Raw genomic sequence first — 21,229 nt, forward strand, 5'->3', positions numbered from 1 at the left:
TGGCACTTCCTTCAACAGGTTTTCCATGAGCACTGACTACATCTACAGTAACAACCCTTCCCTCATAATTTTCTACCTCATTCCTGTTTTATTTTCTTCATAGTCATTACCACTGTTGGAAATTCACTTTTTTAAAAATTTGTTTATTGTATACTATCCCTATCCATCCCCATGTAAGCTCCAGGGGGTCAGGGATCCTGTTGATCTGGGGCTGTACCCCTCTACTGATTCTTGGCACATAATAGTACTGGGTAGATTTGATGAATGAATGAATGGATAGATGACCAAAGCTTTTACAGCCTAAATAGTACCTAAAAACATTAAGCATGTAATAGGAGCTCAAAAACATGTGATAGTAATAATGATAACTAACATTTATTAAGCTCTAATTTTTGGTGCTATGCTAAATCCTTTATATGAATGATCTCCCCACAACTCTGTGAGGTAGGCATTATTAATATCCTAGCTTTACAAATGAAAAAATGGAACTTTTGCAAGAGGAAGCAATTTGTCCAAGGGCAGAGGGCTGGTGAACTAGCCCAGACTCAAAAGCAAGTCTCACTTCAGCACAACGTTATGTGTTAGGTGACTGATTTCTGTAAAGAGAAACTGAGGTTACCTCCATTTGAATTAGTGACCACATAATTTCAAAGAGAATTCTTGGGTAGTTGGTAGTGTCCTAGGGCTCAGGTTACAAAAACGTGGTAGCTACGTAGGATACAGAGGTGAATAATGTGATATAGTTCTCAACCTCAGGGGACTCATTCTCTTTTGCCTAAGAATTCTCCGTGACAGCAACCAAAAGACCCCTCCCTCCCCAAAACCAGAGGTACACACTTTTCTAGATTCTTAGGACAAGAACAAATAAACATAAACATGAATCATATTGGTTTGTGTGGAATTAACTGAAATATATAGTAAATAAGACTTTTTAAAAGTTCATTTATTTATCTTGAGAGAAAGAGACTCAGAGAGAGAGGGAGACGGAGAATCCCAAGCAGGCTCCTTGCTATCAGTGCACAGCCCAAGGCAGGGCTCAATCTTAGCAACTGTGAGATAATGACATGAGCTGAAATCAAGATTCTGATGCTTAACGGACTGAGCCACCCAGGCACCCCTATAGTAAACAAAGATTTTGAGATCAACACTACAAAAATTTATACCTATGTTATAATTTATTCCTTTATCTGTAAAAGTAATATGATGCCAGGGCTGATAAAATTGTGTAAAACTCTTCCTGCTTCTTCAGTTTTTAACATTTATTTATTTTTGAGAGACAGAGAGAGACAGAGTATGAGCAGGGTAGGGGCAGAGAGAGAGAGGGAGACACAGAATTCGAAGCAGCCTCCGGGATCCGAGCTGTCAGCACAGAGCCGGACGCGGGGCCCGAACCCACACACTGCGAGATCATGACCTGAGCCGAAGTCGGACACTTAACCGACTGAGCCACCCAGGCGCCCCATCTTCAGTTTTAACTTTAATATGATCTCTCAAAGATCACAGAGACCCACAAGACAGAAAATCCTCCTCCCATCTCTGTGGCCAAGTCTCCTGAAGGAAATTAATTTTGTCCCCGCCTAAAAACAGTTCCTTATCTTTAAGTACAGTAAGGACAAGTGCTTCAAGCGCACAACACTTTTAGATGTCCACAAAAATGTTTTCTTTTCAAGTAGGAGAAATAAAAAGCAACACTTAGGTGGAAGAAAATGTTGAAATACATAATGTTAAAATATTACTCTTCATATCAATACAGCCATAACTATGTATGTGTGTATGTATGTTTATGAAGAAGGGGGCCCACCAAGTCATAATGCTGCCTTGCCTCAAAAAGTCCTCTCAGTTTTTTTTTTAAATTATTTCTTAGGTATCCCAGATGCCAAGTTTCCTTTTTCAACCAAGGAAATTGCCTCTTTGCAAGGAATACTTTGTTTTACCTAATTTCTCTTAGAAAAGTGATTTGTTTTAGAAGTTTTGGGGGAAAATGTTTTAAACTAATGTGTACTCAGCTAGGAAGTCTCTCCTCCAAAGTTAATTTTTTAAAGAGGAGGAGGAAGGTAGGAGATGAGCACTTCATATGATACCCTGACCGGTTGCAAGGGAATGCAATCTCCTGGGCTCTCCTCAGTGTGGACTAAGGGCACAAGAGACTCGCTCATCTTTCTTACTTTATTCCACGGTCGTCCAGTAGGGGGCGCGTGGCTCTCAGCACCCGAAGCTGCTGGCTCCCAGCGCCTCAAGGATCGTATCCCTATTTGCCCCAAGGTCATAGCTCCTAACCTGGCCTGCTAGTCTAGAGCCGGGAACACCGGGGAGTAAGCCCTCGGGGCTGAAGTCCCCGGCGCGGGGCAGCCGATGGGGCGGGGCGGGAGCGCTCTGAGGCCAGGGCTACGATCACAATGGGGACTGGGGATGAAAGGCACCAGGGGCCCGCGTCCAGAGCAATCGGCGGGGTCGCCAGACTTCGCGCCCAGGAGGGGGGTGGGGTGCGCGTAGTCCCACCCGGGAGCCCGGGAGACGCCGCCGCCGCCGCCGCCACGCGCGCGGAGAGCTCGGCGCCTTGTTGCCAGCCCAGGGACCCGGGGCCCGGGCCGCGGGCCGAGGGGAGCCGGGAGGCAAGAAAGGAGGTCCTGAGCCAGCAGAGCCCGCCGAGAGGGCGTTCTCCCCGCCCCTGGTGCCTCGCCCGCCTGGTCCGCCCCGAGCACGGGGAGATCACCTCCACCCGTCACCTCCTCCTCCCCTCGTCCAGGTCCACCCGGGGCTCCCTCCCCCGGGCCGCCCCCGAACACGAAGTTGGCGGGAGCCTATAAAAGCCGGTGACGGCGCGACCCGCGGACACACCGTGCAGGCGCCCGAGCAGCCACTGCTAGACCCGCGCCAACTCCTGCCCTGCCCGGACCAGCGGCGCGACCATGGCCCATCACTGGGGATACGGCAAGCACAACGGTGAGTGCCGGCGGAGGGCGGCGCGGCGGCGGCGCCTGGGGCCCCGATCTTGGCCCGGATCTTGGCCCCGGCCCCGCAGCGCCCGCACCTGCTGTTTACCGCGGCCAGTGGGAACACCCGAGGCACGGTGTGCCCCCCGTGCCCGCCCCGCCCTCTGCTTCCCGGCGCTGGATGCCCGGTTGCCCCAGCCCCGAGGCCACTGTCGAGGAATCCCCGCGTACGGCGGTGGCGCGCAGGGCCCGAGGGAGGGGGAGCACAGCCTCAGCGTCGGGACTCGAGTTCAGTTGCCCCCGGGTCCCGAACCGGAGGCTATCCTAACCGGCCCTAGGAGGTAGCGAGGAAGGTTTTTTAAGGGGGAGGGAAATGTTAATTGTTGATTGCAGAAAAATTAGGGGACCCCCTTCCCTGCACACACTTCACTCTTAGCACCTGTGGCTAAGGCGCTCAACACGAACTGTCCCGGGGCATTTTCGTGGGCTGGTTTGAATCCATTGCGGTGATTTCTGGGTTCTCTCATCATGTCTCCTCTCCTAAGGTTAGAGGGTCACCAGGAACTTGGTTTTATCATGGCCACTGACCTGGGCTCTCCAGAGCCAGCAGATGCAAGAGAAAGATGTGTCTGGCGCACCTTTCGCATCTAGAGGTGGGATAGGACTTCCCAGGTAGGGGGAATCCTGACCATTAAAAGAGAGGTGCCAGGCCTGAGCAATGACCCTGCCTTTACATTCAGTAGGAGGACACTAGGGAGGAATCCCGACCTGCCCGAATGTCTTAAATGAGCTTGAATATCCTAAATGCTAACCACGAGCCCTGATGATAGTGTTCGCCCAATTTCAGTTGCTGAATTCAATAAAATGAGCATAAAAATAGCTAATATTTATATGGCACTCACTCTTTGTTCTATGACCTTTCCATGTATTGATTCCAAATCTCACAAACTCTAGGACGTAGATGTCATTACCCCATAATACAGATGAGGAGACTGAGGCACAAAATAAGTTATTCAGCCGAGTGGTGCCACCAAAATTGGAACGGAGCAGATTGGTTCCAGAATCTTTGCCCTTTTCTAGGGATCTGGTTGTGCCCTTCCCCACACTGGGGGATTCACACATCTCTCTTCAATGCTAGGACCGGAGCACTGGCATAAGGACTTCCCCATTGCCAAAGGAGAGCGCCAGTCCCCTATTGACATCGACACCAAAGCAGCCATTCACGATCCTGGCCTGAAGTCTTTGTTTCCTTCCTACGAGCAAGCGGTTTCTCGGAGGATCATCAACAACGGTCACTCTTTCAACGTGGAATTTGATGACTCCCAGGACAAAGCAGGTCAGTGTTTAAAAAATAACTTGTGTCTCTTACCCAGTAGCTATTTTCCCAGCTTAATGGGAGGAATCAGGAGCAGTGGCTTAATACTCCTGTCTGTCTCCGTACTCTAAGATGCCACTCTGCTAATCTTCATTAGGTCCCAGGCTCTGAGAAGTAGGCTAATTACTTTGAAGTGGCCTGGGGCTGTGGCTCCCCTATAAAATTCCTGGTTTCTATGAAGGGCATTGTATAACTGTAATCTGCTTGTGAAAAGTCACAAAAGGCAAGGTCCCCTGGCAGTAAAGATCAGCAACAATGCGATTTGCAAAAACTGAACTTTGGAGATTTTTTCTAAAATATTTTTTTTCAGAATTGATGCCTATTCAATAAAAAAGTACATCTTAGTGCTGTCTTGAAGGTAGCAGTGAGAAGAGTGGAGAAAGCCTCGCTATTTAAAATACTGAAATGAATAAAAATTAAAAAAAATAAATAAAGTACTGAAATTTGGAAGCATTGTATTTATGAATGCAAATGTGATAAAGGTGGCAGTGTATCTTGGTATCCACCCAGAAATTCATTCCACAAATGAAGAGGTTTTAGACTTGGTGGGCGGACCTGGCCCATTGCTGACAAAACCAATGACCATAATTTATCTGTAGTAGAGCTGTTTACAGGATGCACTTTGAATGCTTCTTTTTTCTTATTTAGAAACAGGAGAACAATCCCATTCAGACATGGTAGCAGCTTTCTTTGCCCATTGGTTGATTTAATTGCCAGTGCCCTATTTTCCTGAGTGCTTTCCTCTGAAGGTCGTTGAATGAATGGTGCTGCAGACACATGATGTGCGATGGTGGTGTGGGAGCAGGGAGAGCGCAGGGGCAAAAAGAGAAAACAGGAAAACCAAGAAGACATCCCGTAACGCTGTCAAATTTTTGGAGTAATGACCGAGAGTACTAATATAGTGTGTGTAATTATAGCCATTATAGTCCAGTTGACCATTTTTTTTCAGTAGCTAGCCAATTATTCAGTCCAGTTTGGAAAAAAAAAATTCGCTCCTACTTTCTTTAAATTATTTTTTGATGCTTGGATTTCTGAAATAGTGACTCTGGAAGACAATTTGATGGAGGATAATGTGGAGATCATCTGAGAAATGTTTTCAACTTACCTGTTCCTTTTGTGCACCTCCCCCCAGTACACACACACACACACACACACACACGTGCAAACACATATTCTGGCATAATATAATGGCTAATTAGACTTTGATTATTAGATTTAGTAGAGGATGTTCATTGAAGACACTTCAATGATTCTACCTTCCCAAGTAAGCTTTCCACTTCAAAGAAATAATGCTCAAGTGATTAAGCTAAAAATAAGGGAAATTTCTTTCCTTCCTGTAAAGGATACTGCATATTTTGATTACAATATGACTAGGCCATAGTCTTGGTGTTGTTGTACATATACAAAGGATGCTACAAAACTCCGTGTTTATTTATTAAAAAAAAAAAACTTGAGCTATTTTAGTTTAAAAAATTTATTTTAATCTTTATTTATTTTTGAGAGAGAGACAGAGTGTGAGCAGGGGAGGGGCAGAGAGAGAGGTTGATGCAGAATCCGAAGCAGGCCCCAGGCTCTGAGCTGTCAGCACAGAGCCCGACGCGGGGCTCAAACTCACGAACTGTGAGGTCATGACCTGAGCTGAGGTCATGACCTGAGCTGAAGTCAGAAGCTCAACCGACAGAGCCACCTATAGGCGCCCCGGAGCTATTTTAGTCTTTAGCTATCAACTGTTAAAAAAAGAGACACAGTGACTGTATGTTTCAATGTTGCCAGTGAAGTCAGTTTTCAGTGACCCTACTGGCCACCAGTCATATACCTCATTGGATGCCACATAGAAATTGGGTGCTTATTTGGAGTGACGGGGAAACAAATGTCTAACAAATAGAACCGGATGAGATAATTCCTTACAAATTTGATCATGAAATAATTATTTCATTAATATATTATTACTGGAAAGTGGATTTCGACATTGAGTCTAGCAACTGTGAACATAGAAAGGGGTCAGGTAGCCGTGGATTCAAGTCCCAGCTCTGCCACTAACTAGCTCGGTGGCCCTGGGAACAATAGCAACTTAACGTCTCTAATTTTTAGTTTTCTTAGCTGCAAAATTGGAGAAGCAGTAGTGTCTACCACAAAGGAAAGATTGATGGGACGGTAGATAGAAAGCACCTTAGCCCAGCACTTGGCACGTCACGATTCTCCAAGTGACCATTGCTGTTTTCATGTCGCCACACCGTCCGACTGCTTTTATTAGGCAATTGCTGTAGCGATCACCTGTGGTAAGATTACTGAAGGAAGTTTTTAATGAACTGGAAGATTACCTGCCACCACCTGATGGGATTTAAAATTTTTATTTTTATATTTTCCTCAACATCCCATTTATCATATTAAAGTATGTACTGATTTTATATGTGATGTTATTATATAGTTACATGTTTTAGCACGAAAATGACAGGTTCTGAGGGATTTCTAAATAAGCAGTAACTGATTAGAGAGCTGTTTAAAACTACTTCTCCTGGTGAGTAACACATATATTATTAAAGCCACGTTTAGATTGTGAGAACAGTGGTTTTGATAGGGTCTCAAACCCATGCCTTTAGAGACACATGCATTATTCACTTAGTTCTTATGAAAACAAAACAAAACAAACAAACAAAACAAAACAACAAAAACCCATTCCTAACACCAGTTAAATGCATGAAGGCAGGTAGAGGTCTAGTCTCCTTCCTGTATCCCTAGATTTCACGCTGGGAATACCTGAAGTATAAAGGCACAGAAACAGCAGTGACAGCTGACAGCGATTTTGGTCAGTGCAACAAGAACATAGTCCAAGGAACTATGGAAACGTGAAAGAGACTTAGGAGTCGTTCTGTGCAAGTCAGGAAATACTTTCCAGGGTAAATAAAACTTATGCTGAGGCTTGAACTTGGAGGAGACTCCAGGCAAAGAGAAGTAGGAAAGACCAGGGGATTTGAGAGAGAACAGTATGTGCTCTGACGGGCAAGGAGGTGCCATAAAAACAAGGAAGAGTTAATGTTAGAAAGGCTTGCTCTCCTTTATGTATGAATGATCCCTTTGTAACTTTGCCCATACCTCTTCAACACTGTCAGTTGTTTGGGTTAAACCAGGAAGCAATTTTTTTTCCAGGATGTAGAATATATTAAAATGTTGGCATTAAGGAAAAACAGAATAAATCAAACAATCATACCATGCAGAGAAGCACCCTTTAGATTTTTTAAAAAAAGAATGCTAGACTCTCAAGTTAGAACAAATGATGGAGATACTCTAGCCAAATTCACTTAAAATAATTATGAGAAAACAGAATGCTAAGGAGTTTAACTTGCTAGTCCCTTCTAATTTGTTGGGGTGAGACTAAATGACCATCACTTAAAAATAAAAGTTGAATAAGAATCTTTGAATGATAACCACAATTAATATTTAGTGTATATGTACCATGTTTTAAAAAATTGATATGCTTTTCTATACACTGAAGCCTAAAAATAATTTATTCATTTTGGTCACTCAATATTTTATTTTATTTTTTGGTCATTCAATATTTTGAATCAACAACTTAACATCTCTTTTTGTTGAGAGTTATTTTCATGGTATTAACATTTTTAGATATCTTTTACCTCTTGTTTTCTACATCTAAATGCTTCAGTTCCTTTTACTGATTTATTTATTTATTTATTTCTACTTCAGTGAGATTTCAGCCTTCTAGAACTTCCCATAGATTTAAGTTTTCAAATATCCTAAATATTATCTTATCTGATACTAGGGTATCACTAACTGAGCTGGTTGAGTTTATTATGTTTATGTTTATTATGTTTAGTATGTTTAAGCTTGAAAGAATTCTTTTTAATGTTTATTTATTTTTGAGAGAGACAGAGACAGAATGCGAGTGGGTTAGGGGCAGAGAGAGGGAGACACCGAATCCGAAGCAGGCTCTGAGCCGTCAGCACAGAGCCCGACATGGGGCTCGAACTCACGAGCTGTGAGATCATGACCTGAGCCCAAGTCAGTTGGTTAACCGACTGAGCCACCCAGGTGCCCTGAGAGAATTCTTTTTAGGTGTGGAGTTAATAAAATAAAAATGTGGAGTTAAAAGCTTTAACTAAAAGTTCTCACCAATCTTCTAAATTCCTTTAAAAATAAACCGCCTTAAATTAATGAAAAATTGCTAATCCTGTTGGTCTTTTAAAAAACTTATTAAAAAATAACTCTCCCTGCTTGCATTCTTTTATTACTAGCTTTATCTGGGAGAAAAGAATACTAGTCAAATTATTAACTTCTGCTAACTCATTAACTTTTATTAATGAGTTTAAAACTCTCCTGCTTTCTTGCAATGTTAGATGCAAATATTGAAAAACCAATGCCTGAAATTATTGAGCCAATCCATATACAACTGTCATATAATTTCTCTTCTTTAGAAATTGATAGATTTTTATCTGTCTATATTATTTCAAGAAAAAAGGAAGGAAATGGACAATTTATCTGTGCTCATTTCAGGCAGACCACTGTCTCTATGACAATAGAACTGCATACATGAGTCTTGCTTGATTTTCAAGGACTTGCTTTTGAAGCTTTAATATTGTCTTTCCGTGAACAATTTTAAATTAAAAGGAATCAGAGCAGTAACAAGTGAAAGGGTTCGTTGTGCATACTGTTAATGGTGTAAGAGAAACCTAAGTATTTATAAAACTGACCAAAGCATTCTAAATACTGTATTTTTTTTAACATTTATTTATTTTTGAGACAGAGAGTCAGAGCATGAACGGGGGAGGGTCAGAGAGAGAGGGAGACACAGAATCTGAAACAGGCTCCAGGCTCTGAGCGGTCAGCACAGAGCCCGACACGGGGCTGGAACTCACGGACCGCGAGATCGTGACCTGAGCCGAAGTCGGACGCTTAACCAACTGAGCCACCCAGGCACCCCTAAATACTGTATTTAATTATATTCATGTCAAAAGAGTTTCCTTTGTTTTTTTTTTTACTCTCCTATAATTTCCATATACACAAAACTAAAAAATCCTGTCCTTTTGATTTTTTTTCCAATTGTTTGGTTCATCTTTTTATTGACAATAGGTATTTCTTAGTGGATTATATTTAGTGGGGTCTTCAAAAAGCATTTATTAAATGAACACACACACATACCTAACATCAAATTTTCAAAAAATACCCTATTGCTATATATATATTTTTAAGTTTATTTATTTTGAGAGAGAGAGAGAGAATGAACAGGGGAGGGGCAGAGAGAGAAAGAGAGAGAGAGAAACCGAAACAGGCTCCACGCTGTCAGTGCAGAGCTCTACTCAGGACTTGGACCTGAGCCGAAATCAAGAGTCAGATGCTCAACTGACTGAGCCACCCAGGTACAACCCCCCCATTGCTGTATTATATGTTCTAATAAAACTTCCATTTTCCATAGTTCATACAGTAGAAGGGAAAACTGAAGTGGTGCTTTACCCTTTTAAAATCCAGAGCCTTTTCCCTGTTGCCTGACAAAAACTGTGGAGCATCTATTCTTAGACTTTGATCTGTACCAGAATCATCTCACTGTTCCCTCTGAAAATATCGGTCATTAGAGTCAGCATCTGCCTTGGGCATCTGCATTTTAACAGATGATCCTGATCCTGATTCACATAGAAATCTGAGGACCAGAGATATGGAAGGTGCCTTGAATATTTTCTATTTGTTTGACAGCATTTAAGAGGTCTTAAAGAGAAATAAAATGCTGTTCCGTGTTTACTGGCTCATGTTTTCTATTCTTTGGGGCTATCATCTTGTCTACTTTCTTTGTCTTTGAAATCAATACATTCTTATCTTGATGCTCCTAAAAATCCACCCCCCCCCCCTTAATACCTCCCTCCACCCATTTTAATTAAACCACAGATCCTAGGTCTTGTTTTTACTCTCATATAATTTCCATGTACCGGAAACTAAAAACTTCTGTTCCCTTGATTTTTAGTTGTTGTTTACTTTAGTGTAAGTGACAGCTAAACATCTCACTATTTTAAAAGAAATAAAGTGTGGGGACTTTTTCTTCATTCATTTTCTTGATTTTAGTTGTAAACTCCAGGATTATTGACTACTGCTCCAAAAGCAAAATAGTAATGCATAATTTAATGAAGATTGTTTATCTCCTGGAAATGCTGCATTTTTAGTAGACTTAGTCATGTACTTCATTAATAAGAGATCCCTTAAATTTGCATTTTAAACTAAAGATTATTAGAAATGGTTTATTTGTATTTTGGATTTAAGAGAGATTATTGATATTCGTTAAGGTGTTTAGTTTGTTGTTTGGATACATTTTATGTTAAGTAATAATAAAGGGAGTAGGAAGAAAAAAATTAAAAATGTTAAATTTTCAGTTTTTGATTTGTATAGTCTTGTATATTATTGGACTGGATGTCTTAATTTTCACAAATAACATAGTTTACATAATTTCTCTAAGTAATATGTATAGGAAGACAGATTAGAATGTATTTAGTATTTATTTTGTGTTTTATATATGTAGTATGTATAACTGATGGCTGATCATGAAAATTAAAATTGGCTAGAGCCCTTGGTGTTGAGATTTGGATTTAAATTAAGTTTTGGGAATTTTGAAAAGATATTGTGGTAGAAAATTTATGTCTCTCTGTCCCTTGTGGAATACATTTCTGTGATACAATAAATCATGGACTCTTCAGAACCCTCACTAACATGGCTGGATTTTAAAGAGGAAAAGTATACACAGTCAGCAGTTTCTGCTACTTTTAAAAATTATTTTTGCATCAGACAGACAGACTTCGTTTTAAACTTGGATAGTTCAGAAAATGGTATGTAGCAATCAAAATAAGTAAATAAATAAGTAGATCTGGAAAAAGTGCAAGCTCCCTATTTTTCAACCAAATGTCTTTTTTATGTTGCACATAAGATGTATGCTACCTTTATTAGAGTTTGCTGTAACGATGTTTTGGGTACGACTTCATTAACTAAATTCCGCGCTAAGGATTTGTTGAAATAACCAACTCCCAAAGTAGACCAGAAATGTTTCTTTTTGTAGCAACTAAATTTTAAGAATTTAATAACCTCTCCTAGGTACAAGGGCTTCTAATCTACATGGCAACATAGTTTTATTTTAACAGGAGCTAAAACAGGTGTCTGGTAATAATAGATTAGCACTGAGTATGTTTAATCATTGAACCAAGAATCTTTTTCTTTCTTTATTTCTTTCTTTCTTTCTTTCTTTCTTTCCTTCTTTCTTTTCTTTTCTTTCTTTTCTTTCTTTCTTTCTTTCTTTCTTTCTTTCTTTCTTTCTTCCTGTAGTATTAGCAAAGCTTGTTTAATAAAAGCTCATATACATTCTTGACTAATTCTAAATCTTCTCTGAAATAAGTAAATTAAGATGGAATGTTAAGATCTGCAAGGGAGTGAATAGGAATATGAAACAGCAATAAGTTTTATTATTTTTAAAATTGAAGATTCTGATATTGTTCACAAGGGAAAAGAGGTACATTTAGAAAGATAAGTTATCTTGATGCTTAATATGGTTTTATTTAATTTATTTTGCTACTTGGTAGAACTAGTGATGTTACAGAGGGCATTTGCTTTTTATGATCAGCCAGTTGGTAGCTTTAAAAAGTTATTATAAAGGAATTATTTCAGCACCAGTTTATTTCATGAACAAATATTTTGTTTTAAGAATATATTATTATGAAAAATGGGAATTTTTTCATTTTGAAAAAGCCTTGTGGGGGGGTGCGGATAAGGCTAATTATTTCCTTACAGAATTATCAGATAAAAAAAACTTTAACAATAATTCATTAAATTTCAAGAGATGTGATTTTATCAGACTGTACCCAAATTGATGTTTCTTAGCAGGTCTGTGATGTAACATCGCTTACATAATTGGTTCTTCCCCCTCCCCCGCCCCTTGGCCTATTGTAAGGCAGTGCTGGGGACCAGAGGTTGTATCAGGAGCTAAGAAGGGCCTAAATATCTTCCAGCCAGCTCTGTTTTTTACTTTGGATAGATGGATGGCTGTTGCTACCATCTATGCATAGTTAGGTGAAATTAAACAAACTTGACTCTACAAACTTTGTTGCTTTGTTTTGCAAAGCCAGAGTAAGTTTGGGCTCATTATTGTATAGAATTATAATCCAAAGCTAATAAAATGCACTTATAGCAACAGATGTTTTAATCCTAGTTCTAGAGAAATAAAATTTGAAGTTGGAGAACTAATCTAATTTTAAAAGCTTTTAAATATATTGGTAAGTTTCATGAATATATACAAGTTAACAAGGTTTTATGGAGAGGCTGGGGGAAACTGATTTCCTACTATTTTAATTCTCTCTAATACACAACTCTGTATCTACAGATAGACTGTACTGGAGATGACCTCCAGTCATATTCTTCTGTCTCGTGCTTTACTCTAACAAAGTTATATTAATACCAGAATAATAGAATCATAAGACAGTTATTAAAGTTAGAATTTTAAGTTTTTGGAGGCAACAGAGTACTATGTGCTCTGTTAGGTGATCAATAAATTGTTAGTGAAGTGATAAACAATTGAATGGATCCACTTTACAGATGAGGAAATTAAGATCAGAAAGGTTCGATGAAACATTTTAATGGGATAAAGCTAGTTAGTAGCAGTGAAAATCCAAATTCTAAAGAATTTGGGAAGCCAGGGTAAGGAAAATTGGGTTTTATACTAAGATCAATGGAATGCTTATTGTTTCACAAATTCTGGCATCTGGGGTTAGCAAAGCAGATGGTAGGGCAGTCATGGGGCTGTGGAGAAGAGAGCTTCCCATGTTTTCTGGAGTGTGCCACAGACCTGCATCGACAAGCAGATACAAGGGCACCTCCCCAGTCATTCACAGAGGACTTAATAATTCCACTTAAAACTTCCTCTCTCTGAACCAGAACCTGTGAGTCCAAACAAACCCAGAAGAGAAGTTATCACTGTGCTCAGAAAACAGATGGGAAAAGTACCGATCCTTCAAGCCAACACAAGTGAGGAGAAAAGCCAGTTGAAATGATTTTGTTCAGACTAAGATTTTGTTAGACTGTAGACTAAACTTGAGTCTGGATTTAATTTTCACAAAGTGAAAATGTTGCTACAGGCATAAATTTAGAATTATGCAACAGGATTGAATTACATTATAATATTTAGTAGTGTGTGTTTCATGTGCATATGTACATATAGGTGTGTATATACATGTGATTTTGTGTATCTTGTGTGTATGTATATACATTCATACACTCATACTCATATACACATAGGCACATGTATAATATACATATATCATATATATACATATTTTTTACATTTTAGTGCTGAAAGGAGGACCCCTCACTGGCACATACAGATTGATTCAGTTTCACTTTCACTGGGGTTCGTCTGATGGTCAAGGATCTGAGCATACTGTGGATAAAAAGAAATATGCTGCAGAGGTAAGATGTGCTTTTTTGCCTTCCAGGGAAAAATGTAAATTGGTTTTCAGCATTAATTTCAAAAACATAGTTTTGTAAATTCGACTCAAACTAAGCAAACCGCTTTTTTTTCTTTTTACAAAGGACCTTCACATCTGCTTCTTATAACTTTTATTTGTGATATTACAATTAATGCTGCAAAACATTCTCTGCTACACTCAAGGACATCGTTTGCAAAAACTTAAATGAATTCAAATTGGAGGATCCTGTTTTAACATAAATCTAAAAATAGTATTTGTGTCTTTCCTCAAAAATATGTAACTCTTTGTCTGAGAGTTGATGAAGTCACTTGCTGTTATGTCAAATAGTGGATAATTAGGATGAAAATGAAAGAAAAGCTTATATTTTAAATTACCCACATTTTCCCTTTCTTTAGTAACCTTTTAGTTGTAAAGAAAAGATCACTGGGTACAATCGGCAGGTTTTATGATGTATATCATTTATTGTGGTTTTGTCTCTGGATAAAATTTGGAGGATTAATGATGTATATCATTCATTATGGTTTTGTCTCCGACTGCTTTAGCTTCACTTGGTTCATTGGAACACCAAATATGGGGATTTTGGAAAAGCTGTGCAGCAACCTGATGGACTGGCTGTTTTGGGTATTTTTTTAAAGGTTAGTTGATGACCCAATTCTTTTTTTCCCTGTTTTTGAGAAAGGTTAACCAGACAGAACATTCATAATAAACAGGACATTCTACAAAGAGCCTAAGGAATGCCTTTGGCTCCAAAATATTTTCAGGCTTTTGTCCCCCTTCATATCTGCTAGTGGCTCTAGAGATGGAGGGCAAAAATCAAAACAAAACAAAACAAACAATCCAAGAGGTATTAATTAGGTGCTATTTAAATGTAAATGTGAAGGATGTATACATGCGAAATGTAAAATGAGAAAGAGGTATACTTCAGATGACTACTGGTTTTTATTTTAAAATTCACCCTTAACTAGATAGTAGTGTTTCATGACAGGTAAAGCTAAATTTAGATCAAGTTTTGGAGGGCTCAAGGGCAGTGACTCAATATTGGAGAATTTCAGGCAACAGTGGGGCATACAGTTTGAGCTGCCCTCTAGACAGCTGTAAAGCAAGTTGAGAAAAGTCTGGGCTGGAGATTCATGGGGCCTGACATCATATGTCAAGGTAGAAGCTACAAGTGAATATGAAATCATCCAAGGAAAGCACCAAGAGGGAGATGATAAAGCTGCTAATCACGCAGTCCTGAGAAACTGCAGAATGTAAGACGTTTAAGGCAGTGGGAAAGATGGTATTAAATGACTAAAAAGGAATACAGAAGTCAAGGGAGATTGCTGAGGCTGGAGGGCAGAGGGAAAGCCAAAGGAGGAGAGAATTTCAAACAGGAGAGAAGTCAATAGTATAAAATCCTGCAAGATTAAGGTTGAACAGCGTTCCTTGCTTTGGCAGTTAGAGGTCAGTTGGAGGTCACTAGTGACATTTGAGAGTGTACATTCAGGGGACTGGGCGGTGGGGGTGGGGGGAAGCAGAAAGAAGTTGTCAGTGACAGTAGGGAAGTTCATGGTGCCAATGTGATCAAAGTAAGATGGATGGGTGGCATGTACCAGTGGTAGACTTTGGTTCATCGTTTGGAAACCTTTTATGGTAGAGCTGCCCAAATCAAAACTGATGTAGTACCAACCAGATTACGGTGCCTTGTACATTATGTTTTCCTATAGATTGGTGATGCCAAGCCGGGCCTACAAAAAGTCCTTGATGCACTGGATTCCATTAAAACAAAGGTACAGTTGCATTTTCTGCCACCTCGATAGAGTACCTATGTTTTATATCCCACTGGTTTTAGGAAATTCTTTTGATCAAATTGAATAGTCTCAGTTAGACATGTGGTGTTTGGATGAACGGTTAATGAAGGTAAAATGTTGCTTATATATTCATGTAACTTTTCTTTATCCAAAAGTTGATCCTAATTCTAGTATAATTTTAATCTTGCCTTTATTTAGTCTTGTTTCCCCATCATTTGAACATTCATATATAAGAGTCAGAGAATCTCATGACTGAAAGGAAACTGAAAGATCATCTGGTCAAATTATTGACTCATTCACACAGCAGGTATTTGTTAAGTGCTTGCTCCATTTCAGTCACTTGGTTGACATAGGAGATACAATGCTGAGCATGAAGACTAATCCATCCCAAGTTTAAATTCTACAGCATAGCCATGTTTAGGTCATTGAACATCTGCTAAATACAATCCCCAGTGGCAGGCCTGGCTTCAGAAAGCTCATCCTCACTGAAGTCATGTTTATCTTCTGAAATGCTCACTTGTTACTCCTATCTGACCCCTTTGAATGATGGAGAATAAACCTGATTCAAAAACACTAATTGGAAAAGATATGTACCTTCACATTAACTGCAGCATTATTTATAATAGCCAAGATACAGAAATAGCCCAGTGTCCAACAATGGATGAATGGATAAAGAAGTGTAGATTATATGTACACAGTGGAATATTTCCAATCATAAAAAAGAAGGAAATCTTGCTATTTACGACAGTATGGATGGACCTTGAGGGCATTAAGTTAAGTGAAATGAGTCAGATAGTGAAAGACAAATATCATATGATCTCACTTATATGCGGAATCTGAAAAATAAACAAATAAACAAACTAAAAACCAATGGGTGCATAGACACAAAACAGATTTGGGGTTATCAGAGGTTGGGGGAAGTGGTTGAAGGGGGTCAAAAGGTACAAACTTCCAGTTATAAAATAAATAAGTTTTGGGGATAAAATGTACAGCATAGCAACTATTGTTACTACTACTGCATTGCATATTTGAAAGTTGCTAAGAGAGTAGATCTTCAAAGTTCTCATCATAAGAGAAAAAAATTAGTAACCAGGCATAGTAATGGATGTTAACTAGACTTATTGTGTTGATCATTTTGCAATATATGCAAATATCAAATCATTATGTTGTGCACCTGAAGCTAATATAATATTATGTATTAATTATACCTCACAAAATGAAAAACCTGATCCTTTTTTTTTTTTTTTTTTTTTTGAGAGAGAATCTTAAGCAGGCTCCACACTCAGCTCAGAGCCCAACACTGAGCTCCATCCCACAATCCTGGGATCATGACCTGAGCTGAAATCAAGAGCTGGTTGCTCAACTCAGCTGCCCAGGAGCCCCGATCTTTCTTTCTTTTGAACCTATTTTCTCTAATAGGGTTTTGCCTACCCCGAGGCTAGTTATCTTTTGTTCGCTTTATTCTCTTAGGACAGTTTTCTCTCTTTATAACAACTTCGTCGCTCTGTTTGTAACTCATTGGTGTTTGCATCTGTTGCTTTAAAAGTGTAGTGTCCAGAAAAGAAAGCAGTTATTCAGTTCTGATCCAGCCATCAGGTATGATAGCAAGGCAATTACCTCCTCGTTAAGGATACTCTATTTTGGTGACTGCAGCCTCAAATTTGCATTATTTTAGTGGCAGCAATTTCACTTTAAATACTGGATGTGATCAGTTAATAACTTGAAGGAAATTATAAGGGATAATTATGGAGGACAAGATGAGAATGGACATGTGAAAATAGTATCGTCAGGTTCCCTTGCTCATATCTGCTCGTCTGTATTTCCAAGTCAAATGTCATCTGTTAATTTCTTTTTATTTTGTTTTCTGGTGAATATGGGACCTCTCTTAAAAGGGGGGGGGAGGGGCGCCTGGGTGGCTCAGCTGGTTAAGCGTCCAACTTGAACTCAGGTCTTGATCTCATGGTTTATGAGTTTGAGCCCCACATCAGGCTGTGTGCTGACAGCTCAGAGCCTGGAGCCTGCTTCAGATTCTGTGTCTCCCTCTCTGCCCCTCCCTTACTCATTCTCTCTCTCTCTCTCTCTCTGTCTCTCTCTGTCTCTGTCTCTCTCTCTCAAAAATCACATTAAAAAAAAGTTTTCTGGCAACCAGGAGGGAGTATTTGTTTCCTGCTTTCCTCCCACTCTGATCACGACACATAACCTGTGTGTTTGCCTGATTCCAGGGTAAGAGTGCTGACTTCGCTAACTTTGACCCTCGTGTCCTCCTTCCGGAAAGCTTGGACTACTGGACCTACCCAGGCTCCTTGACCACTCCTCCTCTTCTGGAATGTGTGACCTGGATCGTGCTCAAGGAGCCCATCAGCGTTAGCAGTGAGCAGGTCGGTTTCCTAAAGTGAGGGAGAGCATTTCATCCAGACAGAGGAGCTTGGCTTTTGGATTTGGACAGACCCAGGGTTTATGGGCTTAATCCTGCTCTTGATGCTTCTAGCTGTGGAACTAGTGTCTATAGCAGTGTGTAGCTGATAAACAGCTTTTGAGAAATATTTGCTGTTATTAGCCATAACTTTAGGCAGTGTTTACTCTGTGAAGTTGGATAATCCTGGGGATTAAATGAGAAGGGTATCTGTCACTTAAATGCTTTTATGGAAACTGTGAGGAAACTGAGGCCCAGGACAATGAGATTTCATACTCCAGGTTACACAGATATCAGTGGTAACTCCCCGCCGACTGCTCACTCACGTAAGAGCTTGCTGCAGTTTTATTTGTATCCGAATACCTTTCTGAAATCTGACAAAAGTAAAAGCCATGCTTTGCAGAAAAAAGTATCAAAAACTCACTCCAGGTTGCTTTAACAACCTTTAACACAGACTCTTACTTCTCCCATACAATATAGTTTATGCAATTCAAGTTATTAATGCAGCTTCTAAGTCGCCAATAGTACCCACTGTCTGTCTGTCTCTATTCCCACACAGCTGAAATGTAGAAAATGGACATTCCTCAGTAGGATCCACAAGGACTTGGATCCTGGGTAATTTAACTGATGTTACAGTAGCTGAGGGATAATTACTGGACCAAAGAGATCAGGTTAAAGGTTGTTGATTTGTGGGCTGTTTTATTACTGCCCAAACAATCCTTCTTCATTTAGATTAAGACTTGCTTAAGGAAAGGGAAGTACCCCTTTGCACAAATAGCCTCAAAGAAGTAGGAGGCTGGTTGAGGGCTGCCTGTTTCACACCGTTGGGCCAGGGAGCTAAAACAAGGTTAAAAGGGAATAAAGACCAGTCAATGTCAAGGATTTCCCAGATTGGGAAAATTCATTTATGTGTTTCTATACATTTAAGCAGAGATACAAGCCCTCACTTATCCCCTGGGGTTTGCAGATCCTGGGTCACTTTAGGTCACCTTCCCTGGAGCAGAAAACAGAACTCTAATTGGCATCTAAAATTTCTGTTAGTATTTTACATCTCAGAAGTGTTTTATAGGCTTTTGATATTTGATTTTTTTTTTAATTTTTTTTTTTTAACGTTTATTTATTTTTGAGACAGAGAGAGACAGAGCATGAGCAGGGGAGGGTCAGAGAGAGAGGGAGACACAGAATCTGAAACGGGCTCCAGGCTCTGAGCTGTCAGCACAGAGCCCGACGCGGGGCTTGAACTCACGGACCGTGAGATCATGACCTGAGCTGAAGTCGGCCGCTTAACCGACTGAGCCACCCAGGCGCCCCTGATATTTGATTTTAAAATAAAAAGAGGGAAAAACAAGCTCACTGAAAATTTCCTTACAAATGACACCAACAATCTTTTGTGCATTTTCTAGAAATTGATTTGTTATCTATAAGCATACGCATATAGGGGCACCTGAGTGGGTCAGTCACTTGAGCATCCAACTTGGGCTCAGGTGGTGATCTCATGGTTCGTGAGTTCAAGCCCACATCAGGCTTGCTGCTCTCTGCACAGAGCCCACTTCAGATCCTCTGTCCCCCTTTCTGTGCCCCTCCCCCACTTGCACTCTCTCAAAAATAAATAAAACATTTAAAGTAAAATAAAAGTATACACATATGTTTATGTGATTATACATTTATTGAGAATCAAAGTGAAGTTTAATATTGGAAAATGCATTTCAGGGTGTAACACAAGCACATAAATGAATACTATTGTGAAACTTGGACTTTTAGTTTTTTAATATTTTATTTTGCCTTTTAGATGCTGAAATTCCGTAAGCTTAATTTCAATAAGGAGGGCGAACCAGAAGAACTGATGGTTGACAACTGGCGCCCAGCTCAGCCGCTGAACAACAGAAAAATTGCTTCCTTCAAATAAGATGATCCCGGAGCCCAGGACCAAAGAACGGACCTCTGGGTTTCCCTTTAGCTAAGCACAAATCTACCTTGTTGAATTGGACCTTGGCTGCTTTGCATCTGGTTTTCTAGACCTTTCATTTCTCACCTTATGTGCTTATTAGTAAAATGTGAAGAACCTGACCAGGTGTCATCCTTGACAGAATTGCTGTGACGGGTGCTTTGCTTATGGTAGTAGCCTTTCTGTACTGGAGAATATAGTTCAAGGAATAGGGGAAAAAATACCTTGACTTTGTTCATAGAACAGAGGGTGATGAGCATTGACAATTGTTCATAAAAATGCTAGTTTTAAAGCATAGGAAAATAGAATGAGTGCAAACCCCTATCATGAGATAAATTGAGCTATGTAATGTAAATCAGGTAAAATAGTCATGATTCTGTATAATGTGAATCAGGTAAAATAAATGTTCATGATTCCAAGATGTTATATTAAAGAGAAAATTTTAAATTCTTATATATTTGTAGCAATGTTAAATATGAATTATGTTGTAATTTAGTGACTTTTGAATTACAGAGATATAAATGAAGTATTGTCTGTAAAATTGGTATAATTATAGTTGTGATACAGAGTATATTTCCATTCAAATAATATATCATAACTTAATAAATATTGTATTTTAGATATATTCTCTAATAAAATTTGGACTTTAATTTGGGGCTATTTTATTTCCTACTGGGCAATATGTAATAATGGAAAAGCAAATGTGTACTTTTTTAAAGGTTTATTTATTTGTTTTGAGAGAGAGAGAGAGAGAGCGCATGAGCAAGGGGAGGGGCGAAAGAATCTGTGCTGTCAACCCAGAGCCCAATGTAGGGCTCGAACCCACAGACCGTGAGATCATGACCTAAGCCGAAACCAAGAGCTGGACACTTAACTGAGCCACCCAGGTGTGCAGAGCAAATGTATACTTTTATAACATATTAATTAATCAATAATAAGCTATCATAATTGGCTACTCATAACTGTAGGAGTTTTCATAAAAGGAAAAACCTGGAAGGTCTTTTACTATTTGCCAAGTGCTGTTTTAAGTGCTTTCTGAACACTCATGTAATCTTCATGAGTGATGAAGAATGAATGAATCTCATTCTCATATGAGAATGAATCCTGCAAGGGAAAGAACTGTTTACACTAAAAGCAGCAAGGCGGAGAAAGGTGTACATGCTGAATCAATATATACTCCTTGGGAATAAAACAAAAGTCCATTTTATCTTTTAAAAAATGGAATTCAAGTGGTACCCACAAGTAAAAGAGTAATTTCAATCTTAGAAAGGTAAATTATACCCTTACAGATAAGAAGAAAAGTAAATAT

General features: G+C 39.5%; 1 protein-coding gene across 2 annotated transcripts; it reads left to right on the forward strand.

Annotated features, from left to right (window-relative positions):
* Nucleotides 1–2,735: 2,735 nt before the first annotated feature.
* On the forward strand, nt 2,736–20,570 carry LOC102955030 (carbonic anhydrase 2). 2 transcript variants are annotated; one of them, XM_042972959.1, is made up of 8 exons: nt 2,864–2,943; nt 3,484–3,586; nt 4,072–4,269; nt 13,634–13,752; nt 14,315–14,407; nt 15,479–15,541; nt 17,785–17,940; nt 19,765–20,570. In XM_042972959.1, the coding sequence occupies exons 2-8, from the start codon at nt 3,544–3,546 to the stop codon at nt 19,879–19,881; spliced, it is 789 nt and encodes a 262-aa protein (XP_042828893.1). In that variant the 5' UTR covers nt 2,864–2,943; nt 3,484–3,543; the 3' UTR covers nt 19,882–20,570. The 2 variants fall into 2 exon arrangements, with proteins under 2 accessions (XP_042828894.1, XP_042828893.1); XM_042972960.1 differs by lacking the exon at nt 3,484–3,586 and having other exon boundaries at nt 2,736–2,943.
* The last annotated feature ends 659 nt before the right edge of the window (nt 20,571–21,229 follow it).

This window comes from Panthera tigris, chromosome F2 (assembly GCF_018350195.1).
Source record: "Panthera tigris isolate Pti1 chromosome F2, P.tigris_Pti1_mat1.1, whole genome shotgun sequence".
In the NCBI taxonomy this organism is placed as follows: Eukaryota; Metazoa; Chordata; class Mammalia; order Carnivora; family Felidae; genus Panthera; species Panthera tigris.